A 22,526-nucleotide genomic window follows, 5' to 3' on the forward strand; every position below is an offset into this window, starting at 1 on the left:
CCCCCCCCCCCCCCCTCCCATCCAAATAAAATACTATATAGTTGGTGGTTGTTGTGGTAGTACATACTAGAAGGAAATTTTTTTTTCCATTTTATTTTGTAAAATATTATATTATATATAAGATAAGAAGGGAGGGGGTGCATGGAGTTGCAGAAGGCATATGTGAGTAGGGCATTTATATGTACATGGTTTACCAGCATAGCTGCTGTGGTGCATCACCAGTTTCCACTAATGAAAGCCACTCTGAAATACTTGGCTGGCATTGCTGGCCCTAGTGGCTATGGCTCCAAAACCACTGCCATCCAAATCTCTCAAGACTGCTCTCTCTCCCACCACCACCATCATCATCCCCTCACTGCAATTGTCACTGGTATCAATTCTCTCTCTCTATCTCTCTCTTTCTCTCTCTATATGTATATGATGCTGTTTGAAGCTTAGTTCTCTCACAACATAATCCCTCTTCTGGGGATTAGATTGAGTTTGGATCTTGGAGTTTAATTCTGTCCCGAGACCGGATAGATTAAGTCTGAGTTCGAATCTTACCTGCTTATCTCTCTTTCAACCGGATACATACATACATACACATATATATCTCGGGATAGATTAAGTCTGATGAGTTTGAATTTTATATATCTTGGAATATATTAAGTCTGATGAGTTCGAAATTTACCTGCTTATCTCTCTTTCAACCGAATGCATACAAGCACATACATACACACACATATATACAAATTTTTTTCAAGAATTTGGAAAACAAGAATGGGTTTTCTTTGATTTTTTGGGTTCTTTTGGTGGGTGTGTTTCTATCATTAAATTAAATACCCTTTTTGATATATATATATCCTTCTTGGAATATTTTGAGTATGATCTGAGATTGAAACACAAAATATTTTGAGAATATTTTAATTAAATTTATGGGGGAGAAAAGAAAAAGATAAAAAGATAACTACTTTATTGGAAGATTTATCTACCTTGTATGAAAGAAGCTGTCTTTTGTGGGAACTTTAGTGAGAATAAATATGAATGAAGGTGCAGTGTTGATATGGTCCATATGGTTCAGTTCTTTCCTGCAGAGCTTTTCAGCTGTAGGGTACTAAAGATTCATCAGATGTTAACTCATCAGTCATCAAACAATTTCTATTTATTCATTATCAAACACTTTTCAGATAATTAAATTAATTAAAATTATTATATCATAATAATTTTTCTTTTAAATCCCACACCGATTCTCTAGCTTTAATTTTCTTTATTAAAAAAAAATAATTTTGGGTTTTGGAAGATTTAGTTTTGTCTCTATTGAATAGTGCCCCCTCATTGGTTCATGCTAGATCATATCATTTCTAATCATTGCATCTTTTTTGCAGAAAATAAAATAAAATAAAATAAAATAAAATATTCCAATTATTATAAACCAAAAATAATAGTAAACTACCAATATATAATAATGCACAATCAATCCAATGTAGCCACTAATTTATTCTGTCATGTAAAGACTAGACAAAGCATGATCTAATTAATTTAATCTTTTGTTTTTTTTTTTCATTTCCTCTTTTTACTTTTCATAAGAATATAATTTGTTATCCACATTGTACTTCCAATATAACCGTGTTCCATTTTGCTACTTTGATTTTTAATTTTTACATATTTTAAATATATGAATAAATTGCTGAAATGGATGGTTTCTCGATTATAGTGATTTATTTTACTAATTGACTCTTGATTTCTTTCAATAATAATGCTTGATTATCAAATTTGTATATATTTTAATCTTCTTGGAAGTATTGTTTGGCTTAAATTTTTAGTTATTTGATATCCCTTTTTATGTATATATGGTTCGGTTGACAAGGCTTGATTGAAATAATTTTGAATTCAATTTTTCATAACATTGAATTTAATATTATTAGTATATAAAATTTATATATTTAGAAATTACCTGAAAAGTACTGTAAAAACACAAAAATTTAAATTTAAAAATAACTAAAAACTAATAAAGAAAATAAACAAGAAAGAAAGAGTTGGTTTGAATAACGAATAGTAAACATGACAAATAAAATGGGATAATAGGGTACAAATTTCATAGTTAAGAATTATATTGGACAAAATTAGAAGTTGATGACTAGAGTGTGAAATCTCTATAGGTGATGAATTATTTTCGATATTTATTATAAATACATTGGTCATTCCAATATTTCTAGCTATATGTTTAGATTTATCTCTTTAACTCTTTCATAGACATAGCTGAATTATTCAACGCTCAAGGTCTCGGATCAGGGGTAATAAGATGCCACTCTTGTTATTTTCATAATAGACAAAACATATATCACTTAATTCTTTTCAAGAATTCTTACAATATTACTTCAAAAAAAAATTTCTTACAATATTGTAACACAAAACAAACACTACAATCCAAAAATAATAGCATTGTTACGTATGGTATGTAGTAATTTCATATAGGTAAAACAATATTCAATGTTATTTTTCTTTGAATAGTAAAACGTCACGTCGCGAAATAAAATATTTTTAGACATTATTGTCCTTTTATATAGAGTTAATTACCGAAATGGTCCCTTGACTATAGCAAAATTATCAATTTGGTCCTTGACTATTTTTTTTTATCTAATTAAGTCCTCAACTTTAAAAATCTTAATCAATTTAGTCATTCGTTTGTTTAGCCGTTAAAATGTCCGTTTACCATGACCAAATTGGTAATTTCGCTATAGTCAAGAAACTATTTCAGTAATTAACACTTCGGTTTAATAAGAAAAGAAATGTTGCATGTGATGACTGAAATGGTTCCTTGACTACTGCAAAATTACTAATTTGGTCCTGAGTAAATGAACGTCTGACGGTTAAACAAACGGAGGACCAAATTGATTAAGATTTTTAAAGTTAAGAACTTGCAAAAATAGTCAAGAATTAAATTAGTAATTTTGCTATAATCAATAGACCATCTCGGTAATTATCCCTTTTTTATACGTTTGATGGTGGTTGAATGAATGATTGATGGAATTGAAGGTGCGACGTCGGGGATTGGGGCGGAGACGGCGAGGGTGCTGGCGAAGAGCGGCGTTCGGATAATAATTCCAGCGAGGGATATGAAGAAGGCAGCAAAGGTTAAAGAAGGAATAGAGAAGGAGAGTCCATGGGCTGACATTATTGTGTTAGAGATTGATCTTAGTTCACTGGCTTCCATTCAAAGATTTTGTGCTCACTTCTTGTCTCTAGGGATGCCCCTTCATATCCTCATGTATGTCTTTCTATTTTTTTTTAATTGTTGTGTTTTTTAATTAATTGAAGAATAATATTTGTGGGTGTATGTTGCATGTGCAGAAATAACGCTGGGAAATTTTCACAGAAATTGGAGTTTTCTGAGGACAAAATTGAGCTCACTTTTGCCACAAATTACTTAGGTAATCTTTTCTATATATCTGACATTATTGCATATTTAAGTGTTCAAGTTTGCATGGTGAAATTGATGATAATTACGAAAATGTCAAGGTATTGTTTTTTAAAGTAATGCAAGAACTTATAGGATGAGCAAACAGTTGCCAAAAACTGATTGACAATTTTAATCTTTATAATTTATCAAAAAATGATCTAAGTAAATAGTATAACCGACCAAAAAATCGAATATCAATTTCAGTCGATTTACCCGTTTCTAAAAACACAAACATTTACACTCTTCCCAAAATTATGAGAAATTAATGTTGGGACAGAAAAATATAAGGAAACATATATTTGTTGGCAGGTCATTTTCTATTGACAGAAATGTTGTTAGAGAAAATGGTAGAGACAGCAGCAGAAACAGGCATAGAGGGAAGGATTATAAATGTGACTTCTGTGGTTCACAACTGGGTTAAATCTGACCATTTCCACTTCGGCCAATTGCTCAATCCAAAACAGTAAGAATTCAAAAACATTATATTATAATTATTATGTTTACTATGTATAATAGTATCTAATTAACGTACTCGTGCATATGAGGGCTCTTTGTATACAGTAAGCAAAGACTTAACATCTGTGTTCAGCTGAATTATCATGATTTACATTATTCCAGATATTATTTCGGGTCGAGACGTAGAGTCTTTGGGGTTAAAAGTTCAACTTTTTGGAAACAACAACGTAATTAGCGTTAATTAATTCATGAGTGTTTAATGCAGGTATAATGGTACTCGTGCATATGCCCAGTCAAAGTTGGCCAACATATTGCATGCCAAGGAATTGGCTAGACAACTTAAGGTATCTACCATCATTATTTGGACTATACATACTATCAAATAATATATATTCAGTCCATAAATAATGTATTTTTAGTATATTAAAAATGTATATTGTATTCGAAAAAGTACATTATTTAGTACTAAAAGTACATTATCTTGTATAATATACTTTTAGTATATTAAAAATGTACTTTTAGTTATAGTTCACATAGTATTGAGTCGACCATGGTCCACACAATAATTTGCCCCCTAGCTAACTGGTTTTCTTAAAATATTGATTATTTCTGATTTATTGCGAATGGGATCATAAATTACTTATATATTATAAGCCGAGTTATATATTAGGTTTATCAGTTGAGCTTATTAAGTTGTATATATCATGCTATAAGTTTCTGGCCCTAATACTTAAATTTTTCGATTTTATCATGCCAACCTATCAATTTCAGACTAAAATTAACATCATATTCCTAACTATATAGACTATATGGGATTTCTTTCAAAAAAAATATAGACTATATGGGTTTTTCTTTTTGTATGGAAGTTAATAATTATTACCTTAGCTTGTAATGATTATCATATATGATAATATATATAATAGACAATATTATAAAGATGTCTAAAATTGTTTTGAATTTGAATGGTGTGGGTGCAGGCAAGGAAGGCAAATGTAACTATCAATGCAGTTCATCCTGGAATTGTTAAGACTGGAATTATCAGGGATCACAAAGGCTTTCTCACAGGCATGCACAACCACTTATATATATCACTTTTAATACATACACACACACATATATGTTATAGAGAACAATAATAGATACCATGTCACAATGCACCTGACACTCCAAATCCCTAGATATAATTGAGTAATACTAGTATTTGGGGCAATGCCAACTGAGTTGATCGGACAGTTGGCATGGTAATCATAAGGTCTGGTTTACGGTTGGCATGGTAATCATATCATAAGGTCTGGTTTACCATAATGTTAGATGATGTGACTCTAAAATAGAAAATGTCGGTGAAATTTGTTAATGTTAGGGTCAAACGCTTACCACTATGTCACCTGGTGTTGAACTTGGCCCCCAGCACCTACACCCTTGGGACTCGAACATGTGACGTGGCTTTGATACTACTTGTTAGTAATTAGCTCTAACTTCTAGTGAAGATGCCTTCTACTATATTTCTTTGGGATAAGGGTCAAATAGACCCTCAAACTATAATCAATTGTGCAATTAGGCCCTCGAACAATAAAAAGCTTCAATTAGGCCCTCGAACTTGTTATTTTGGGGCAAATAGACCCTTTAACCTATTTGTGACCTATAATTGCAGGCCACCAAAAATTCCGGCCAACTCCGGCGATCGTCCGGCGAAGTTCCGGCAAACAACACAAAACCATCCACCACCGGCGACCTCACGGTCGCCGGTGGCGTCCGGCAGCGGAGATGGCGACCAAACTGGTCGCCATCTCCGATAAACTGGAGATGGCGACCAACTGGTCGCCATCCGCAGTGACAGAGATGGCGACCAGTTGGTCGCCATCTCCAGTCTACCAGAGATGGCGACCAACTGGTCGCCATCCCCAGTGACAGAGATAGCCAACTGCGCTGCTGGATGCCACCGGCGACCGTGAGGTCGCCGGTGGTGGATGGTTTTGTGTTGTTTGCCGGAACTTCGCCGGACGATCGCCGGAGTTGGCCGGAATTTTTGGTGGCCTGCAATTATAGGTCACAAATAGGTTAAAGGGTCTATTTGCCCCAAAATAACAAGTTCGAGGGCCTAATTGAAGCTTTTTATTGTTCGAGGGCCTAATTGCACAATTGATTATAGTTTGAGGGTCTATTTGACCCTTATCCCTATTTCTTTTTACTACCACATTTTTAAGAGACAGGATACTAGACTTAACTCCTCATGCCTCGATCTAACAATTTTCTAGTCACCTGGTGTTGAATTTGACCTTTCATTGGTCTCGCCCAGATAGTAATAATGAGAAAATATGGTAGCCATCTGTTTATTTTAAAATTATGATATTTTATCGTTTTCTTTTTCTCTCATTATCTGCAGGCGAAGCATAGATAACAAAATTTTGTACTGACATTCCTTGTGCTGTTTTGGACCTTTCAGATTCTCTGTATTTCGTGGCCTCAAAACTTCTCAAGTCAACGTCACAGGTTCGTCTTTATATTACTACCCTCTTTCTGTTACTCACCAGAGAATATCCTCTACATGACTACATCCCATATAAAACTATAAAAAAAAAATTAATAATAATAATAATAATAATAAAACAATGGAAGTTTGAACTTAGTGATAAATATGTTTGTGTTCATATGTTAAATTAATGCAGTAACATATTCTACTTGAAATGAACATGCATCAAGTAGGTGGGTGGGTGGGTGTGTGTGTGTGTATAGTACTTGCTAAGCTGAATAATTACTAATTAGTATACAAATTTTGAAAACAAAAACAAAAATCTCAAATTATGTGTATTTTTCTTTTTCAAGTTTGTTGTACAACTCTTAAGCGAGATACATCTGTAGTTAGTTTTGATTCTGATACCACTTGTTATGATCAAACATTTATCAGTTACCACTATGCCAAAAGCTATATCTAATAGCAAATGCGTAACTTTATTTCCTTATACCGTCACACCTTTTCGAGAGGCAGATGTTGGACTTGGCCCTTCACCAGCCGCCGCCCCAACAAAATGTAGTGAAGGATTGTAAATTTTTTTCCTTTTTTATAACATAGAATTAAAATATATAATTGCAGGGAGCAGCAACGACATGTTATGTGGCACTAAGCCCAAAAACAGAAGGGGTGAGTGGGAAATACTTTGCAGACTGCAATGAAAGCCACTGTTCATCTTTGGCAAATGATGAAATGCAAGCCCATAAGCTTTGGAACCACACCCGTGCTCTTATCCACAGAAGATTATTGCTTCCACCATCACCCTAGCTACCTCTTCTTTTTCTTAATGGCAGGGGCATTTTTGTCCTGTAAATAATAAATACAGTAGATATACACCTGTACATCCGTTGCAAATGGGGGAGCTCAGCATTACACATGTCAAAAAAAAAAATTTAATAAATGAATGTATTTTCGAGTGAATTATAGATGGCAACAGTTCCATTTTGAAGTGAAATTGCGCAATAGTTGAATGAAATAACCTAGCTTACAAAGATTGAACTCAATCTCAACTCATCATTCATCAAAGCAGCATCAACAAAACTATCCTAACGGGTGTGGTTGAGTGGAAGTAGTTCATCCATTCTTAATCAAAAGTTAATTCAATCATTGACTTTGGGTATAAAGCAACCTTAAATCTCCAGACGGCCTACAATTCAACGAAGGAATTAATATGTCTGCGTTTGACAATGAAAACCTTGGACTACATCCAAAAAACATCAAAAAAAAAATTAGTATAAAAAGTAAATTCTACTTTTATTTCTTGACTATTGCAACAATGTCACATTTACCCTATTCTTTTAATTTTACATTATTACATTCTTGACTTTCATTTGTTTATCACAATTAATTCTCTGTTTAAATTTCTATTATTCCACCGTTTATAACAATAGTTAATATATAATTTCATTATACAATTAAGAGAATTAATGGGAGAAAAAAATTACATGTTGAAATAAGAAGTTGATATGGAGAATAAGGGTGTGTTTGGTAACCCGTAAAATGACTTCCGGAAAATGTTTTCTGAGTTTTCTGTATTTGGCATCGTCCGGAAAATGTGGTGAACAGAAAATGTTTTCCACTGACCAAGGAAAATCAGTTCATTTTTCCGAAAAATGACTTACGGAATCGCCAGAATAGCTGTTTCGGATGTTTTCGACTAAAACCAAGTCATATCACCCATGACCATGGACCAAAGAGGTGGGAAAACCGCCAGAAACCTTTGCTACATTTCTTTTAATTTTTTTAATTTTTATTTTTTTAATAAATTCTATTCTTTTTATTAAATACCATTATTTTAATAACTACTATAATTTTTTATATTTTAAATAAAACAATTACAATGCTTAATTATACAATTCTATCCATTTTCCAGAAAATGAACTACACACAAAACAGTTTTTCATAATACATCCAAACACTAGAAATGAAACTATTTTCCGAAAAATGACTTATTTTCCAGAAAACATTTTTCCAGAAGTCATTTTCCTGTTTTCCAAACGGACCCTTAAATTTACATATTAACCTTCTGTATTAAACAATAAAATGACAATTTTAAACCAAAAACTAATTGTAACAAGAAAATGACAATGAAGAATGTAATAAGGCAAACTTGAAAAAATATTACAATGATGCAATAGTCAAAGACTAAAAGTATAAATTACTCTAAAAAAAAATAAAGTTCATAAAAGAAAGCCATGAATTAATACAACTGAAGAATAATAGGCTGAAGCCATGAAATGCAAGTCCAAATGTGGAAGTGTAGTTTGTGAATTACAAACCCTAATAACAACACAAGCCTTTTGGCCCCTTGGGTGCCACTTCTAATGTACATTACACCTAGATGCATTTGTCAAACTGATTGGGTTAGGAAACTTCAAGGTGTAATTACAGGCTGAAGTCAAAAGAAAATTCCTCCGCTTATGTTCACTTCTTGACCTGACAAGAACCAGAAATATCTACGTTAGGACCTTATAAAGTATGAAGGATGAGCATGTTTGACAACTTCATTGACTGGAGGACATAATAAACCATGCACTGCTTAATAGAGGTGTGGCCAAAACTACCTAATGTGCTTATTGAAAAACTAAACCTAGAATTCTGTTGTTATCAACCAAATAGATCAAAAAACATTATCACTGAGAAGCATATTCAAAATATTCATTACTCTTGAATTTACCAAAAAGCAAGTCTTTATTGTTTGCTTGGGATTATTGGACCCTCCCCCTCAAACGGAAGTTTGGAACACAAAGTAGACCAAACAAGCTCTGATACCATGTTATAATCTAAGATTGGGTCAAGATCACTCAACTAGGCTATAATGCACAAGGGCCAAACCACACTAAAAGACTTAATCCAATCAATTAGCTATAACCAACCCATGGCCTTATAAACCATATATTCTCTCTTATATTTTCAATGTGGACTCTTAACATGACACAATGACATGGATTTCTTATTAAAATCAGGAAGTTTAGCAATGGTTACCTTAAAACGCGGAGAGCGACGAAGAGATGAAGCAGATCCAGGAGAGAGGAGCCCTGACCTGCCTCCTTTACCATGCCTAAGTTTCTTTGAGTTTCTGTTGAATTCTTCAGCTTGAGGACCTCTTTGCTTGGATGGAGATTCACTTCCACAATCAGTTGAGACTGAACAAACTGGAGCAGACACAGATATCGTGGAAGTATCTTGGTCTTGAGATGTCACTTTAGGAAAATTTCCTGAAATCATGATGCCAATACTAAGAAACAGTTCCAGCATATGCACTACACTGGAAATGAAAACAGCTAATCAACTTATTCAATAGTTCCCTATTTTACCATAATTAAAGCTACTGCTCACATATGCTATCAAAATTTTAAAACAGGGAGGAAAGGACAAATGAGTAAGATACAAAGGCATACCGTATAATGCAGCTTCTTGAAATTTTTCCCTCATAGTCCTGACAAATTTGAATAGACCGTTGCTTTTATTTAACTCAGTGAGCAGCTCTTTTATGTCATTTAGATGTGGATCGCAATCAAGCACTAACATCCAAGAAGAAGAAAATCATTTTTTGAGTAGAGAACATAAATCATTTACATAAAAAGTTCTTACTTACAAGTATAGGAATCATTCTCATGACGAACAGTAAAGGAGTACTCCTCATGGGGGTCCTTCATATTAATGTTTGTAAAGATGAACTTTACTCCTGCAGAAGAGGGAAGTGGAGATGAAAATTTACAGGGTAGTATAAGAGCTTCACAGAAATATTCTACAATTGGAAAAATATTCCAGATAGTATTTATTATAATAAAATATTTACATACCACTGCCACACTCAACCCGAAAACCAAGGACCCTGTTGTACCACAAAATAGCCTCTTCTATTTCGTCTCTATGTTCAGAATTCTGGTTACGCTTCTCCTCACATGCTTTCAGAGCTTTTCTCCAAACATAGATGACAACAAAGGGGTAGATAGTGCCAGATACCCAAAGAAAAATAGATGTTATTGAATCAAAATGGAAGAACTCACGAAAATATCAAAATTTTAAGATTCCAAAGTAACAATATTCAATGAGTAACCATCAGATTGAGGCACACAGGGAAACAGGAGAAGGGACATAAGCTTACCCAAAAGCAAAATTAGTTACCGTATATAAAAAAAATTATTTTTTTATTAAAAAAATTTCTTTATGGTAAGCATTGAATAGAAAGAAATTAGATGAACCAATTATCGTTCAAGAAGACAGAAGCATGTAAAGTAGCACTTGTTTAATAACTTCTGCATTTAAAGTAAAACTCAGAAATTAATGGCAATACCCAAACCTGACTTTATCCCACAGTGTGTTGACTATGCAAACTTCAAAAACCAAAACTACAGCTTACACAAGGTGTGAATTGGGGTTTGCAGCAAGAACCCAAAGGAAATTAAGAAAATAGACCGGGAAATTCTTACATCAATAAAGTTTTAGGATATATAGTATCCAAGAGAAAGTGATGATGTTAGAAATGGCATCAACTTGGTGAAAATTTTCTTTCAGGTCTCATCAACAACCAGGCAATTTGGTCTCATAATAAATGAGACTTGTATCCATTTCTATTCTTTACATATGTGATTGTGGTGAATCAACAATATCCTTTAACATTGCCATCTAGTGAAACTGTGAAAGGAAGTAGGTTACCATTGGATTGTTCAGATATTATTGCGGCATATTCATCTCTTCTCGCCCTATGATCTTCAACAACTCCTTTAAGTTCTTCTATTCTTGCTTTTGTCACGGATAGTGAATCTGCTATCGCTATCCGCTTTGCCTCCTTTCTGGTTTTTACTGAAAATAAGCAGAAACAAGGAGAATGAAGAGTTCATTCAATAAAGACATGTAAAATCACTTATTTATATCTCAATAAGGTTAAGATGTGAACTTGAGATAGTTCAAAATCCTCAAGCATATTTTCATGAGAATGAATGTCACCAGAAGACTAACAGTGCAACACAAGCCTACAAGAACATTAACTCAGATCTTAGATACAAAAAGTGAATTCCATTCTAAATAATTGTATTTCAACAAAAGCTTTGAAAGTCAAAAATTGAACATTAGAAAAGTGGGTGTCCTTCTGAATCTGAAATTCACAATGTTGATACTCCTGTAATTTATCTCTAAATACTCTGAGGCTACCCTCTAGTATAAGCAATTGCATAATACAAGAAAGGTGAAGAACTCTAAAGCCTGAGCACAATCAAAACAGAAGGCAGAAGATCTCTCAATTCGCATTGGGCACTCAAAAATCTTTAACTGCCACACATATGCATGTAAACTTGGCCCCACATTCTCACAAAAGAGAAGAGTGTGTATAAACAGAGAGATACCTGCAAGTGCTTTCACCAATCCATCTTCCACCTCTCTAAGCTCAGCTTTCAATTTCGCGAGTTTCCCTGCAGAAACCACAAAAACAACAAACATAACTCAAAAACTTAACCAACAACAACAGCTAGCTATTTTTCCACTGTACACCGACTACAGTTCTTAAACACCAAAACTCAGCTCTTAAGAGCTTCTTTATGAGATCCCAGCCTTCCATTTTCCTACTTTTTTAGCCTTAAAAGAATAAATAAATCCCTAATCTAAGCAAAATATCTTGTTTCAACTAACTCCCAGCAAGGAAAAAAGATAAACCCTGAAATTGTGAAATTGAGAGGGTTAATGTTAGGGTTTTGAAGCGGAAGATAACTACCATGAAGTTGAACGGTCTGTTGAGCTTTGGATTTGTTCGAATCGAGAGATTTCTGAAAGGTTGCGGTGACAGAGTCGATGCGGCGCTGCATGATCGGTATTTCTCCGGCGCATTTGAGCCTCAATTCCTCCATCTGCGCCCGCACAGTTGCCCCTACTGTGCTCTCCATCTCCAGTCCCAGATGGCTTCTTAAGCCCTTTGCGTCGTGTGAACCGGAGAGAGCAAGAGAGAGTAGCGCTCGATTTGAAAAAAGCAAGAGAACAGTGGAGCTCTGCTTAGCCCGCCATTTTCATTTGTGTTTTGAAAACAGAATCGTATTTTCTCCATGGACGCTCATGATTTAGAAATCAAAATTTTCACCAATGGCCCTTGAAGTCTGTTAAGTGTGTTGGAAAGACCCCATATGCCCATATTGCAATTAGCCTTTAAATTTTTGTATTTGCAACATGGTCAAATAGACCCATATACTAATCACGTTTGTTTATTCGGTACCACAATCATTATTGCATGGATAATAGTTCACACAACACGTATAAGTTATTTGCATCCAACTCAGCATTTATAAAGAACGGGCTAAAAATGTTAGGTCAAATAAATTTTGAGGTATAAGTATCTAGATAGACTATATTTTAGGTCATGCCTCTAAGTTGCTGAATGAACAATTTAGACTTATTTGACCTGTTGCCTTTAGTATTTAGTCAACAATTTAGCCTATTTTTTTTCTTTCAGAATTATTTCATTTAATTTGAAATATTTAAAATAATCTCATATATATACCAAAAAGTAAGTGCAATTTTATCATTTTTAGACTAAAAATAAAATGTCAAAATTAATAATTACTCCGTAATATTCAATTTGACATTATATATATATTTTTTAAATGTTTCCTATCCCTACAAAAATCACACAACACAATTTTTGCCACTCCTAATTAAAGTTTTACCCTAATTAAGGATTACTCATTATTTATCAGCTTCTTGATTGTACTGTGTAAAAAGTTTTACCCTAATTAAGGATAAATCATTATTTATCAGCTTCTTGGTTTGCCACTCCTAATTAAAGTTTTACCCTAATTAAGGATTACTCATTAATCATTATTTATCAGCTTCTTGATTGTACTGTGTAAAAGAAGCTTGCTCGTCCTCAACTCCCTAGAGAAAATGCAATTGACTTGTGCATTTTCAACATTATTTTTTATGTTTAGATGACGATATCCGTGCATAAAGTAAAAGAGAGGCTCAACCAAAAAAATATTGACAAAAATCAAACTCGTAATCTTTTGATACAAGAATTATACTCCACCCATCAAATTTTGTCTTAAGAGGTTTCTGTACCCTCCTCCCCAAGAGAGAGAGAAAGGGGGAGAGAGAAGCAAAGATGGCACATAGGAAGAGAGCAAAAATTGGCAGACAAAAAGAAGGAATTGCTAAGTCCAAGACTGAAGGCTGCTCAAGGTTCCATTCTCTTTTGTTTAGCAAGTTTGGTATACATATCTGAATGCCAAAAACAACTCATACAGTTCCTCTAGTAACACTAGCACTTGGTCATTTAAACAACATCTCAATCCAACTGCAATGGTCTTTTATAATTGAAATATGATAAATTCATAAGAAACAGAAACTTCTACAGTACTTGTATTAAGAAACAGGATGAACCATAAATAATATGGCAGATAACTGCCACCACTAAAAATCAGGTTAGCCCGAATTCACGAAAACTCAATTTGCCTGCATTTCACATTACTTGGTAACTCTATAACCCTGAAAAAGAGAGAGAAATTACATTCATTACAGTTCCAAGAATCCTAAATTTAAGAATAAAACAGTGATTCACTTCAAGAATACATACCTTTACCCTCTTCAGAAGGTCCTTTGCTTTGGCATCGTTCTTGAAATGGTCACGTACAGGCTGCATAGCACATAAAAGACATTAACAGCTAAACAAATATCAATTCCAACATTTGGATCCATCATCATGCTTCTACACGTATAAAGTCAAAGATCTATAGCTAGCTCCTGGTAAAAAAGCAATAGTACTCATAATTCTTATGAGGTGCAATTGCTCTCAGGTTTCATCTACCTAAAATAATTCATAATATATATATATATATATCAACTTTAAGATAGGGCAACTAAACAATGTGTCAGGTCATCCCCTTAGACTCTCAAGGTTGCAACAGGCATGGAAACCATTAGGGATAAGAACAGTGGTCTATAAAAGTCTCTTGAGTGTACCTGCAGGATCTTGTTTAGTGCCTTTGACAGAGCAGGTTTAAGATCCCCAGGGTGCAATGCACCACTTTCATAGTCGGCAACAAGTTCCTCAAAAGTCTTGAAGGTCCTGCACATGTGAAAAACACAAGTAATGAGGCAAAAAATAGGTGATGATCAATTTTCATGATAAGGTTTGAACTCAAAACAGCAAGCATATTAATGAAAGTAAAGCTACTTCAAAGAAGAGAGCAAAACCCAAAGACCAAATATCTCTTACTTTTCGCCACCATTGTCTGGATTTCGCTCCACCTTGAACTCATTAAACCAGGGAAAGATAATGTACTTGATGTATTCTAGACAAGGGTTTTTCTCTGCAACCTTAGGTGGGCAGAATGCCTTCTTTATCTTGAGATTCACATCTGCCTATACCATACATTGCATCATATAGGTTATGCAATAGATATAAAAGGATATTGATTGGCATGCCGCTGATAAATCCAATCAATTATAGGACCAAGGAGATTAACTATACAATACCTCTTCATCTTCCATGAAAATGGAAGATGATGGATCACTCTTTGACATCTTCTCTTGACCTTCCTGCAAGCCAGGCAGCATGTCTGCATACAAGTACAGTGCATAACAAGGCTAACACAGAAAAATCAATTATCAAATGAAGTTTGAACTTGAAAATTTTGGTTTGAGAGCATACGATGAGACAATATGATAGGCTTGTTTTTCCTCTTTATATCTTCACAGTATTCTCTGGCAAGTACATTCACTTTACGCTGGTCCATTCCCAATTGACAGATGTCAGCCTATCAAGAAATGGGCATTGTGAGTTGCTTTTACAATAAAACCAAGACCTAACTTCCTAAAATGAATTAAAAACAAAATGTGACATTTATGGTAGTAATCTATAAAGTGGAAATAACCATGCTAGGAAGAAGTTACATAAAGCCTAGCTAAAACATTCCAATAGACACAAAAAGATGTACAAACACAAATAACAAATCAAACCACAATAAAGGGCAGGATGTAATAGCAATGGAAGCAGAGGCAACTTTAGAATATTGACCAGTACCAGAATATAAGAAATGCCCAACACCAAAACTCTTTTACATGTTTTTAAGTCTGCCACCCACATTGAATGGTTTGAGAAATATAGTATATTAAATAATAACCAAACAAATGATTCCAAGCACTAAGTACTGCCAAAATAATGGATAAAACGTCAATAAGAAGATCAAAGAAACTTTTGAATAAGAAAATGCAGAAAACCTTGAGATACAATATGTTATGTTATGTCCTCTATGGCTCTATGTATGAGATGAAAGGCCTTACAAGCAAATCTAAAGCACACACAGAAAGTATGCGTTCCACACAATCCTTTTTGTAAAATACTATCAATCAAAAGTTAATTATTATGAGTAGAATTCTAACTTTGAAAAATGTAAGACTATATCATTGTGTATATGTCCTTCAATATTAGAGAGTAAATGAAACATTACATGAGGTGTGCTGTAGTATACAGTGTACTGTAAACACTGAAATAACTTTCAAATATTATGTTCCCCTTGTGTAAGGATTAAGTACTTAATTATTAATCGACACAGAAAACATTGATTAATAAATAAGGGCATCAAGACCTTCCAAATTGCATTCAAAAAGTATCATGTCAATAACAAAATATGTCCAAGAAGAATATATACAGCACTGAAGAAAAGATATGTCCAAGAAAATAATTTTCTGTTACACTAGTTAAGGCAAAACATAATTTACTTCATATTAATAAAATTCACCTTGAGGAAAAATATGTCAGCACACTGCATGCATGGGTAAAATATTTGGGCAGCAGTTAATTCCTCTTGTTCAGAGCGACCCATAATTTGACAGCATCTAAGCAATCACCAGGAGGGGCAAAAAGGGTCGGTTAGCTTACACGGGCTACTTGCCTTTGAAGGAAGGAAATCAATGGTCAATACCTTACCTCAAAATTCTAGGAAGTTTGTTTCTGCGTGCAATGTCCATAACAAGTGGCCAGTACTCATGAGCTCTAGAATTGATCTCTTCAGAGGACCATAAAAACTCAACTTGACCACTCTCCAGATTCATTCCCACAGCTTTCCATATCTCAATCAGATACTGCCCAACAACTTGAATTTTCTTTAAGTCTCCACCCATCTTGTTATTTAACTGAGCAAACCAATCTGCAATCCAGATCTTCACTTTACAGCCCCCAGATATAAGCTTGTTAACATTTATTGCCTTCATAACCCCCTGTTCACGAAAAAAAAAAAAAAATTTGATATCTATACAGTGATAATGATGTACAGGGAAACACATACATATCAGCTGCATCACGTTGATTATCCAGAAATTAATGACTTTTTTCTGTTGATTATACACATATGTAACAAAGTTGGAATGCAGCTTAAATGAAACCGTTAAATATAATACATTTATTTTTCCAACTAATAGCATAATAGCTTTGAATCCATTAAATAAAACACATTAAAACTTCAGCTGAAACTTGAAAGTGCTAATCAATAATTTCCCCAGGTGATTATAAAAATTAAAATTTAACCAAACTTCTAATCATTTCTTGTAATGCTTAGGCAAGGCAATGGACTGGAAGGCTGGGGTAGTCCAAATTTTTAAGAAAACATACTCCTTACAAGATTTGCATGAGTCAAAAGACTGTAACTCATAGCATGGGTACAGTGTGCATGCTACCTGTAGAAACCCATCGGCGAAATTCCTAAGATTAGATACATAAATAACTACAGAGAATTAAAAGAGGGATGTGAACTTTGAATCTAAGCTAATAATGTAGATCCCTTAACATAAACATTTCTTACAAGTAAAGATATCAAAAAGGTTTCCATACAAAGCAATGGTAGTATTATTCACGGCTGCTGCTTGGTTTTTTCTTTCTTTTTGTTTTTTTTTTTTTTTTGAAGTTTCAAAATCATATTCCTTTTGAATTATCAGTTGAATAATCATATTAGAGAACAAGTAAACTTATTGCAGTATAAATAATAAATCAATATGTTTATAATTTTTCTTCCCACATAAAACAGAGACACATTAAAGTATTCCTAAGAAGCAACTCCTAGAACTAATTCTTAAATGGAAAAGAATGTTTTAAGATATTTGACTTCCTAAACTATACCTAACACGTTTCTTTGAAATCAAAGTTTTTGCCTTCATCTAAAAACTAAACAATAATGCATATTTCTTTTTTATGCACAATTGATATGCCAATTGGCCATTTCCCATAAAATTAAAATGGGATGATCTAACCATGGAAATCATTGCAGAATATGTATCCACACACACAATATTATTATATTAGAATAACTAAATTTTACTATATTAGTAATTGTAGACGAACAAATTTACTACATTGGTATAATTCAGAGGTAAAAATTTCACTGCCTACAAATAGATGAGTCATTTATATTATTCAAGTACACTAATAGAAAGAAGAAAGCATCATCCTGTACATATGTAGCAAGAAGATACTATACTTGGTAAAAATCATATCAATTCTACAAAATGCCAAGAAAACTTCAGTCACAACTCTTCGAGAACAATAGTTTACAGTAGGACGACAAAGAACAACTAATAGTGCTATAAAGTTACAGACCTGAGCAATGTGCATCCGACCTGAGGGTTCGAATCCATCGTAGCATATTGGTTGAGGCTTATTTGCCAACAGATTTCTTAACTCATCTTCCTGGATGCACTCCTCCCCTATGCTCCTAATAATGCTAAATCTCTGCTCCAAACTCATCCTGATTCAAGAAATCCCAACAATTAAGACTAAATCTCACAAAGAAAAAGAGAGAAATAAGGAATCACACTATGTAAATTACAGAAATCTATTAGCATATAGAAACATATGTTGATATACAGAGAGGGGGGGAAGGCCATTACTGAGACATGGAACTGGATGAAGAGGAGGCATTCAAAGATAGTGATTCCACAGCATCAGTTGGCAGAGCCTGGTTGTCCATTGATGACTGCTTGAAATGGAGCTCTGCTTTTTCTGTCACAAAGAAAAACAGTAGCAATCTAAGTCAAAACCTCAAATTTTAGCTATTTGCAATAACACATCTAATTTCAACTACAATTGAATCCACTTTGCCCTACATAATTGATGGTAAAACTTCCCAGCCAAATAGTTCATTTGAAAATGAAGTGAAATATTGCTAAACCCTTCCAAAATTTACAGTTACTACTATTTATTTTATTTAAACAATTAACAACTTTGTACTTCTTAATGGAGATATTGTCCAGGAGGAAATTAAACAAGCAAGAGATCGTAGTCATGGGACCAGAATTTCAAGTATGTTCCCTCATCCATCCCTTTCCCGCAGACCATATACACGAGTGCAATCACAGCAAGGAAAGGTACTAATGGCTGGAATACACATGAGAAATGGAGAGAGAGTTTACCTGAAGTCCCGTACGGCGGCGTGTAAGCGGGGAAGTGGATTGGCGGCGGCGGAGTCTGGAGATTGAAATGCGGTAAAGGTATGGTGCGGCTGTGGAAGAATTGTGATATGAATCCCCTCTCACTGAAACGTAAAAACCCTTGCTTTTAAATCCCACAGGATTTTAAAACTAACAGCAAGTTTCATTTACATTTGCTACGAGTATTATTTATATTACGGAGTTTATTTCTCTGATAATCCATTTGGTTGAAATATTAGATTATAATCGGAATAAACTATTCGGGGAGGAATAAGGTGCAAGTTGGCCACACGAACGTAACTTAAATATGTAATTAGGTCACTGAATTAAAAAAATTATAATTAGACCGAATTATAAACTAATTAAAGAAATGCATATGTATTAGTTTTTTGTTGTAACTACAAATTTATTTCTACACTTATGATAAGAGCCAATAATGTTAGACCCCTAACTGGAACTAAAAAAATATTAGTGTAATAGTTTGCTATAACATATTGTACTTTGTGTTCTTCTTATTGTGCAACCTCCAATTAAATTCCTAATATATCTTAATTATTTATAATTTTATCAAATTCTTTCCGTTAAATATAACAGAAGTTTAACATTAAATTTTTTAGGCAATTTATTTCTTTATTGCAGTTTTCAAACAAATTGGCAATATTTTATAATATAATTTTGTATAGATTCCTAACTTAAAATTAGAATATTGAAGTCTTAATAGGATTCTATAATACAATTTTGTATATATTCCTAACTAACCCATTATTATACCCAAAACAACAGTATATAAAACCCTCCCCTTCTCTCACTGGTATTCACCCAAAACTAAATCTAACATATTTTGCAACACACCATTTACTTGACATTCTATAGGTATGATGATTGTCAAAATATTATCATGTTAATTCTATTATTTGTATTTGTACTCATAATGATTACAGTTTCAAAAAAAAAAAATCAATGATGGTACACTCATTAATTAGTATAACTTCAATATTATTATGTAAATATATTTATTGTATAATCTGTTCATCTATACTTGTATCATTGTATGTAATGTGTTATTCCTAACTCCCTAATCTATGGTGTTTGAATTTATGTTGTGGTTCCCATAATATTATTTCATAACATCCTTTATGAACATATTTCTCATGGCACAAAGATATTAGTCATGATAAATGCAGTAAAGTTAATTGATATTGACACACAAATTGTGGGCTGGAGTTGTACAGTTCATGTCATTAAAAAAAAAAACGAACCAAAAAATGCTATTGGAACGCCTAAGAAAAAGTATATGCTCATCATACTTGAAGATGAAACAGTAAGTAAATAGTAAAAAATTTATCCCATTATTATTATTATTATTATTTTATTTTATTTTATTTTATTTTTATCATTATTAGCATTATTATTATTATTATGAAGATGCTCTCATCCACCACCAAGATCATTGTAAATGCTATATATATATATAAATGCAAGGAACTCGGGTTCAATATATAGTGTTTGATAATGACATTGGAATGTATGATATCACTTTACAAATGGTACATCATCTCATATGTCATTGTCAAACCTGTCCAGACGAACTATAAAGTACTTGATATGGATTTTAAATGGTCAGACCGGTGTCCAAACAAGTAACAATGGTGACACGCCATTTGCTCCCATGTAAGTGGTTTATTTGTTTCTACTTACATTAGTTGCAATTTAGCTATTTACAATTTCGTTATGTTTTATTAAAATATATAAGTATCGAGACTATTTCTTTGATTTTTATTAATCTAACATTTTTTTCTCTCATTATTATATGACTACTTTAACCAATTAATGAACACTAATTTAAAAATACGCATTGGGCATTGGTTTAATCGCGCAATACGTACGTGTGATAACTAGTAATTTAATAAGAGTAATGTTCAAAATAAGAGTAATAGAATAGGATACTTAATTTTCAATAATATACTCTAACATATTTGTAATATATGTTTAACAATTACAATATAAATAATAAAGTTTTGGACTGAGTTTATTTGCTAATGCATCTCAACATTCTGATGGTAAAACCTTCTCTCTTTCTTTTTTTTTTTCTTTTTTTTTTTTGAGTTTATTTGCTAATGTTTTACATCCTACAACCTCTTTCATAGCATGTACTTTTGAATGAAAATGTTGTTTGAGTAGAAAATGTTGACTGAGTTTATTTGCTAATGTAGAAAATGTATTACTGAATAACAGCTATGCTATGTAAGGTTGTTTGAATATTTCAGAATCCCTAAAATGATTGTTTGAGAGCAATTCCAAGTTGATATATTGCTAAAAATATAATGCATTTATAGTATTATTTGCATCTATATGTTTCTTCCTCCTGAAGCCAATGGTTACTGATATCCATTGTATTGGAAATTAAACAATTGCATCTATTTTCAATATATGTCCTCTTTGTCACTGTATATTTAACTTCACTTTAGATCATATACAATTCAAATATTTTAGTTTAACTTTTTATTACACTTTAAATTCATGAGTTTTTGATTGACATGCAGATTGTGAAAATTAGATATTTAGTGGTTGCATCGTACATACTTTTTTTTTTTTTTTTAAATCATGGAGATTTGAAGGTAGCCCCCCAAAAAATAAAAATAAAGGTCATGGGTATTGTCTAGATATACCTTTACTTTGCTTCAAAATGAATAGGACATGAGAGAAAGAATCAACACAAAAAGTACACAGCAGCCCTATTAGTAAAGAATGAAATATCTTCATCATCAAATAACATGGATTTTGCAAGTGTATACCTTTCCCATCTCCTTATGCTTCGGCTCTCTCATCTCCGAGTATATGCTTCTCTTCCACAGATATTTCCATTGGCTTCCATGTGATCTGGATACGGTTGTGGAGTAGGTTCTGGACGTTTTCCCTTGCAGGCTCTAACTCTACGCTGCTTCCTCTTCGGAGAGATTTGGTCATCAGTCACCATCACAACATTTCAATTTTTGTCCATGGTTAAACTTATTTATAGTGTTTGGTTTAAGCAGCATTCATTTTAAAATTAATATTTAGTCTTGAAGATGCCAACAATCATCTTCCATTTAAATTTATTAAGTATTGAATATCTGATATTCAAAAAGAATTCTGATATGTAAAAGTAACTTTTAATATTTCAAAACTGTTGAAATTGAAGGATTGAAAGACCTGGCGAGTGGAGAATAACAACCACCCGCCAGTTAGGCGAAAGCAAAGTATGTGAGAAAACCAGAGAATAATAAAATGTATGAATATATTATAATGAAGAGTCCAATAGGTTGTTTTCTATGCCTCTATATATACTGAACTAGATAACAAATCTATCCTAATATGAATAGAAAACTAAGGGGTCGTTTAGTAACTTGGAAAAATGAAAAAAATTTCAAAAAAAAAGGAGATTTGGAGAAGTGAAAAGAGAAAATTGAAGAAGTTGTTTACTAAGTTCATTCTTCTAAATTGTAATTCCATCTCCTTTCTCCGTCTTTCTTAAAAATTTAGAGAGAGTCAAAACCAACTTCTCCAAATGAAGAAATGGAGTATTCACGCGTAAACAGTGTTCTACGGCAGAGGTCCCTGCAACGATTACAGCTACCACCAATATGCGTATTTGCTTCCTTTTTCCCTTTTGTTCCTTCCCGTCCCATGCGGACAGCACCCTGTGAACAACAATACAACAACAACATTATTATT

General features: G+C 33.2%; 3 protein-coding genes across 3 annotated transcripts; 1 reads left to right on the forward strand and 2 right to left on the reverse strand.

Moving 5' to 3' along the window:
* Positions 1–123: 123 nt before the first annotated feature.
* On the forward strand, positions 124–7,359 carry LOC115997097 (short-chain dehydrogenase TIC 32, chloroplastic). The gene is made up of 8 exons (XM_031236577.1): positions 124–370; positions 3,016–3,247; positions 3,331–3,410; positions 3,749–3,902; positions 4,161–4,239; positions 4,873–4,960; positions 6,339–6,385; positions 6,987–7,359. Exons 1-8 carry the CDS (start codon positions 142–144, stop codon positions 7,170–7,172), a joined length of 1,095 nt encoding a protein of 364 aa, XP_031092437.1. The 5' UTR covers positions 124–141; the 3' UTR covers positions 7,173–7,359.
* A 1,140-nt stretch (positions 7,360–8,499) lies between these two features.
* On the reverse strand, positions 8,500–12,461 carry LOC115996328 (kinetochore protein SPC25 homolog). The gene is made up of 8 exons (XM_031235533.1): positions 12,118–12,461; positions 11,753–11,818; positions 11,067–11,213; positions 10,211–10,324; positions 10,003–10,092; positions 9,806–9,928; positions 9,390–9,622; positions 8,500–8,840 (listed from the first exon to the last, which is right to left on the reverse strand). The coding sequence occupies exons 1-8, from the start codon at positions 12,284–12,286 to the stop codon at positions 8,829–8,831; spliced, it is 954 nt and encodes a 317-aa protein (XP_031091393.1). The 5' UTR covers positions 12,287–12,461; the 3' UTR covers positions 8,500–8,828.
* Positions 12,462–13,544: 1,083 nt separating this feature from the next.
* On the reverse strand, positions 13,545–18,956 carry LOC115995593 (tyrosine--tRNA ligase 1, cytoplasmic). The gene is made up of 11 exons (XM_031234673.1): positions 18,795–18,956; positions 18,273–18,384; positions 17,983–18,130; positions 16,321–16,610; positions 16,133–16,229; positions 15,043–15,148; positions 14,868–14,950; positions 14,608–14,753; positions 14,352–14,457; positions 13,966–14,025; positions 13,545–13,877 (listed from the first exon to the last, which is right to left on the reverse strand). Exons 2-11 carry the CDS (start codon positions 18,350–18,352, stop codon positions 13,857–13,859), a joined length of 1,137 nt encoding a protein of 378 aa, XP_031090533.1. The 5' UTR covers positions 18,353–18,384; positions 18,795–18,956; the 3' UTR covers positions 13,545–13,856.
* Between the last annotated feature and the right edge of the window lie 3,570 nt (positions 18,957–22,526).

Source organism: Ipomoea triloba, chromosome 11 (genome assembly GCF_003576645.1).
Source record: "Ipomoea triloba cultivar NCNSP0323 chromosome 11, ASM357664v1".
NCBI classification, from domain to species: domain Eukaryota; kingdom Viridiplantae; phylum Streptophyta; class Magnoliopsida; order Solanales; family Convolvulaceae; genus Ipomoea; species Ipomoea triloba.

What these genes read in the sequence shown, in the direction of transcription:
- LOC115997097 (XM_031236577.1), top strand. Translation starts at nt 142, where the DNA reads ATGGAGTTGCAGAAGGCATATGTGAGTAGGGCATTTATATGTACATGG. An exon ending in AATTGGCTAGACAACTTAAG is followed by an intron (nt 4,240 to 4,872) that starts GTATCTACCATC and finishes GTGTGGGTGCAG; the next exon opens with GCAAGGAAGGCAAATGTAAC. An exon ending in TCACAAAGGCTTTCTCACAG is followed by an intron (nt 4,961 to 6,338) that starts GCATGCACAACC and finishes TGGACCTTTCAG; the next exon opens with ATTCTCTGTATTTCGTGGCC.
- LOC115996328 (XM_031235533.1), bottom strand. Translation starts at nt 12,286, where the DNA reads ATGGAGAGCACAGTAGGGGCAACTGTGCGGGCGCAGATGGAGGAATTG. An exon ending in ACAGACCGTTCAACTTCATG is followed by an intron (nt 11,819 to 12,117) that starts GTAGTTATCTTC and finishes TGGTTTCTGCAG; the next exon opens with GGAAACTCGCGAAATTGAAA. An exon ending in AATATCTGAACAATCCAATG is followed by an intron (nt 10,325 to 11,066) that starts GTAACCTACTTC and finishes TTTGGAGAAAAG; the next exon opens with CTCTGAAAGCATGTGAGGAG.
- LOC115995593 (XM_031234673.1), bottom strand. Translation starts at nt 18,352, where the DNA reads ATGGACAACCAGGCTCTGCCAACTGATGCTGTGGAATCACTATCTTTG. An exon ending in GTCGGATGCACATTGCTCAG is followed by an intron (nt 16,611 to 17,982) that starts GTCTGTAACTTT and finishes TTTCGTGAACAG; the next exon opens with GGGGTTATGAAGGCAATAAA. An exon ending in ACCTTCTGAAGAGGGTAAAG is followed by an intron (nt 13,878 to 13,965) that starts GTATGTATTCTT and finishes TCTCTTTTTCAG; the next exon opens with GGTTATAGAGTTACCAAGTA.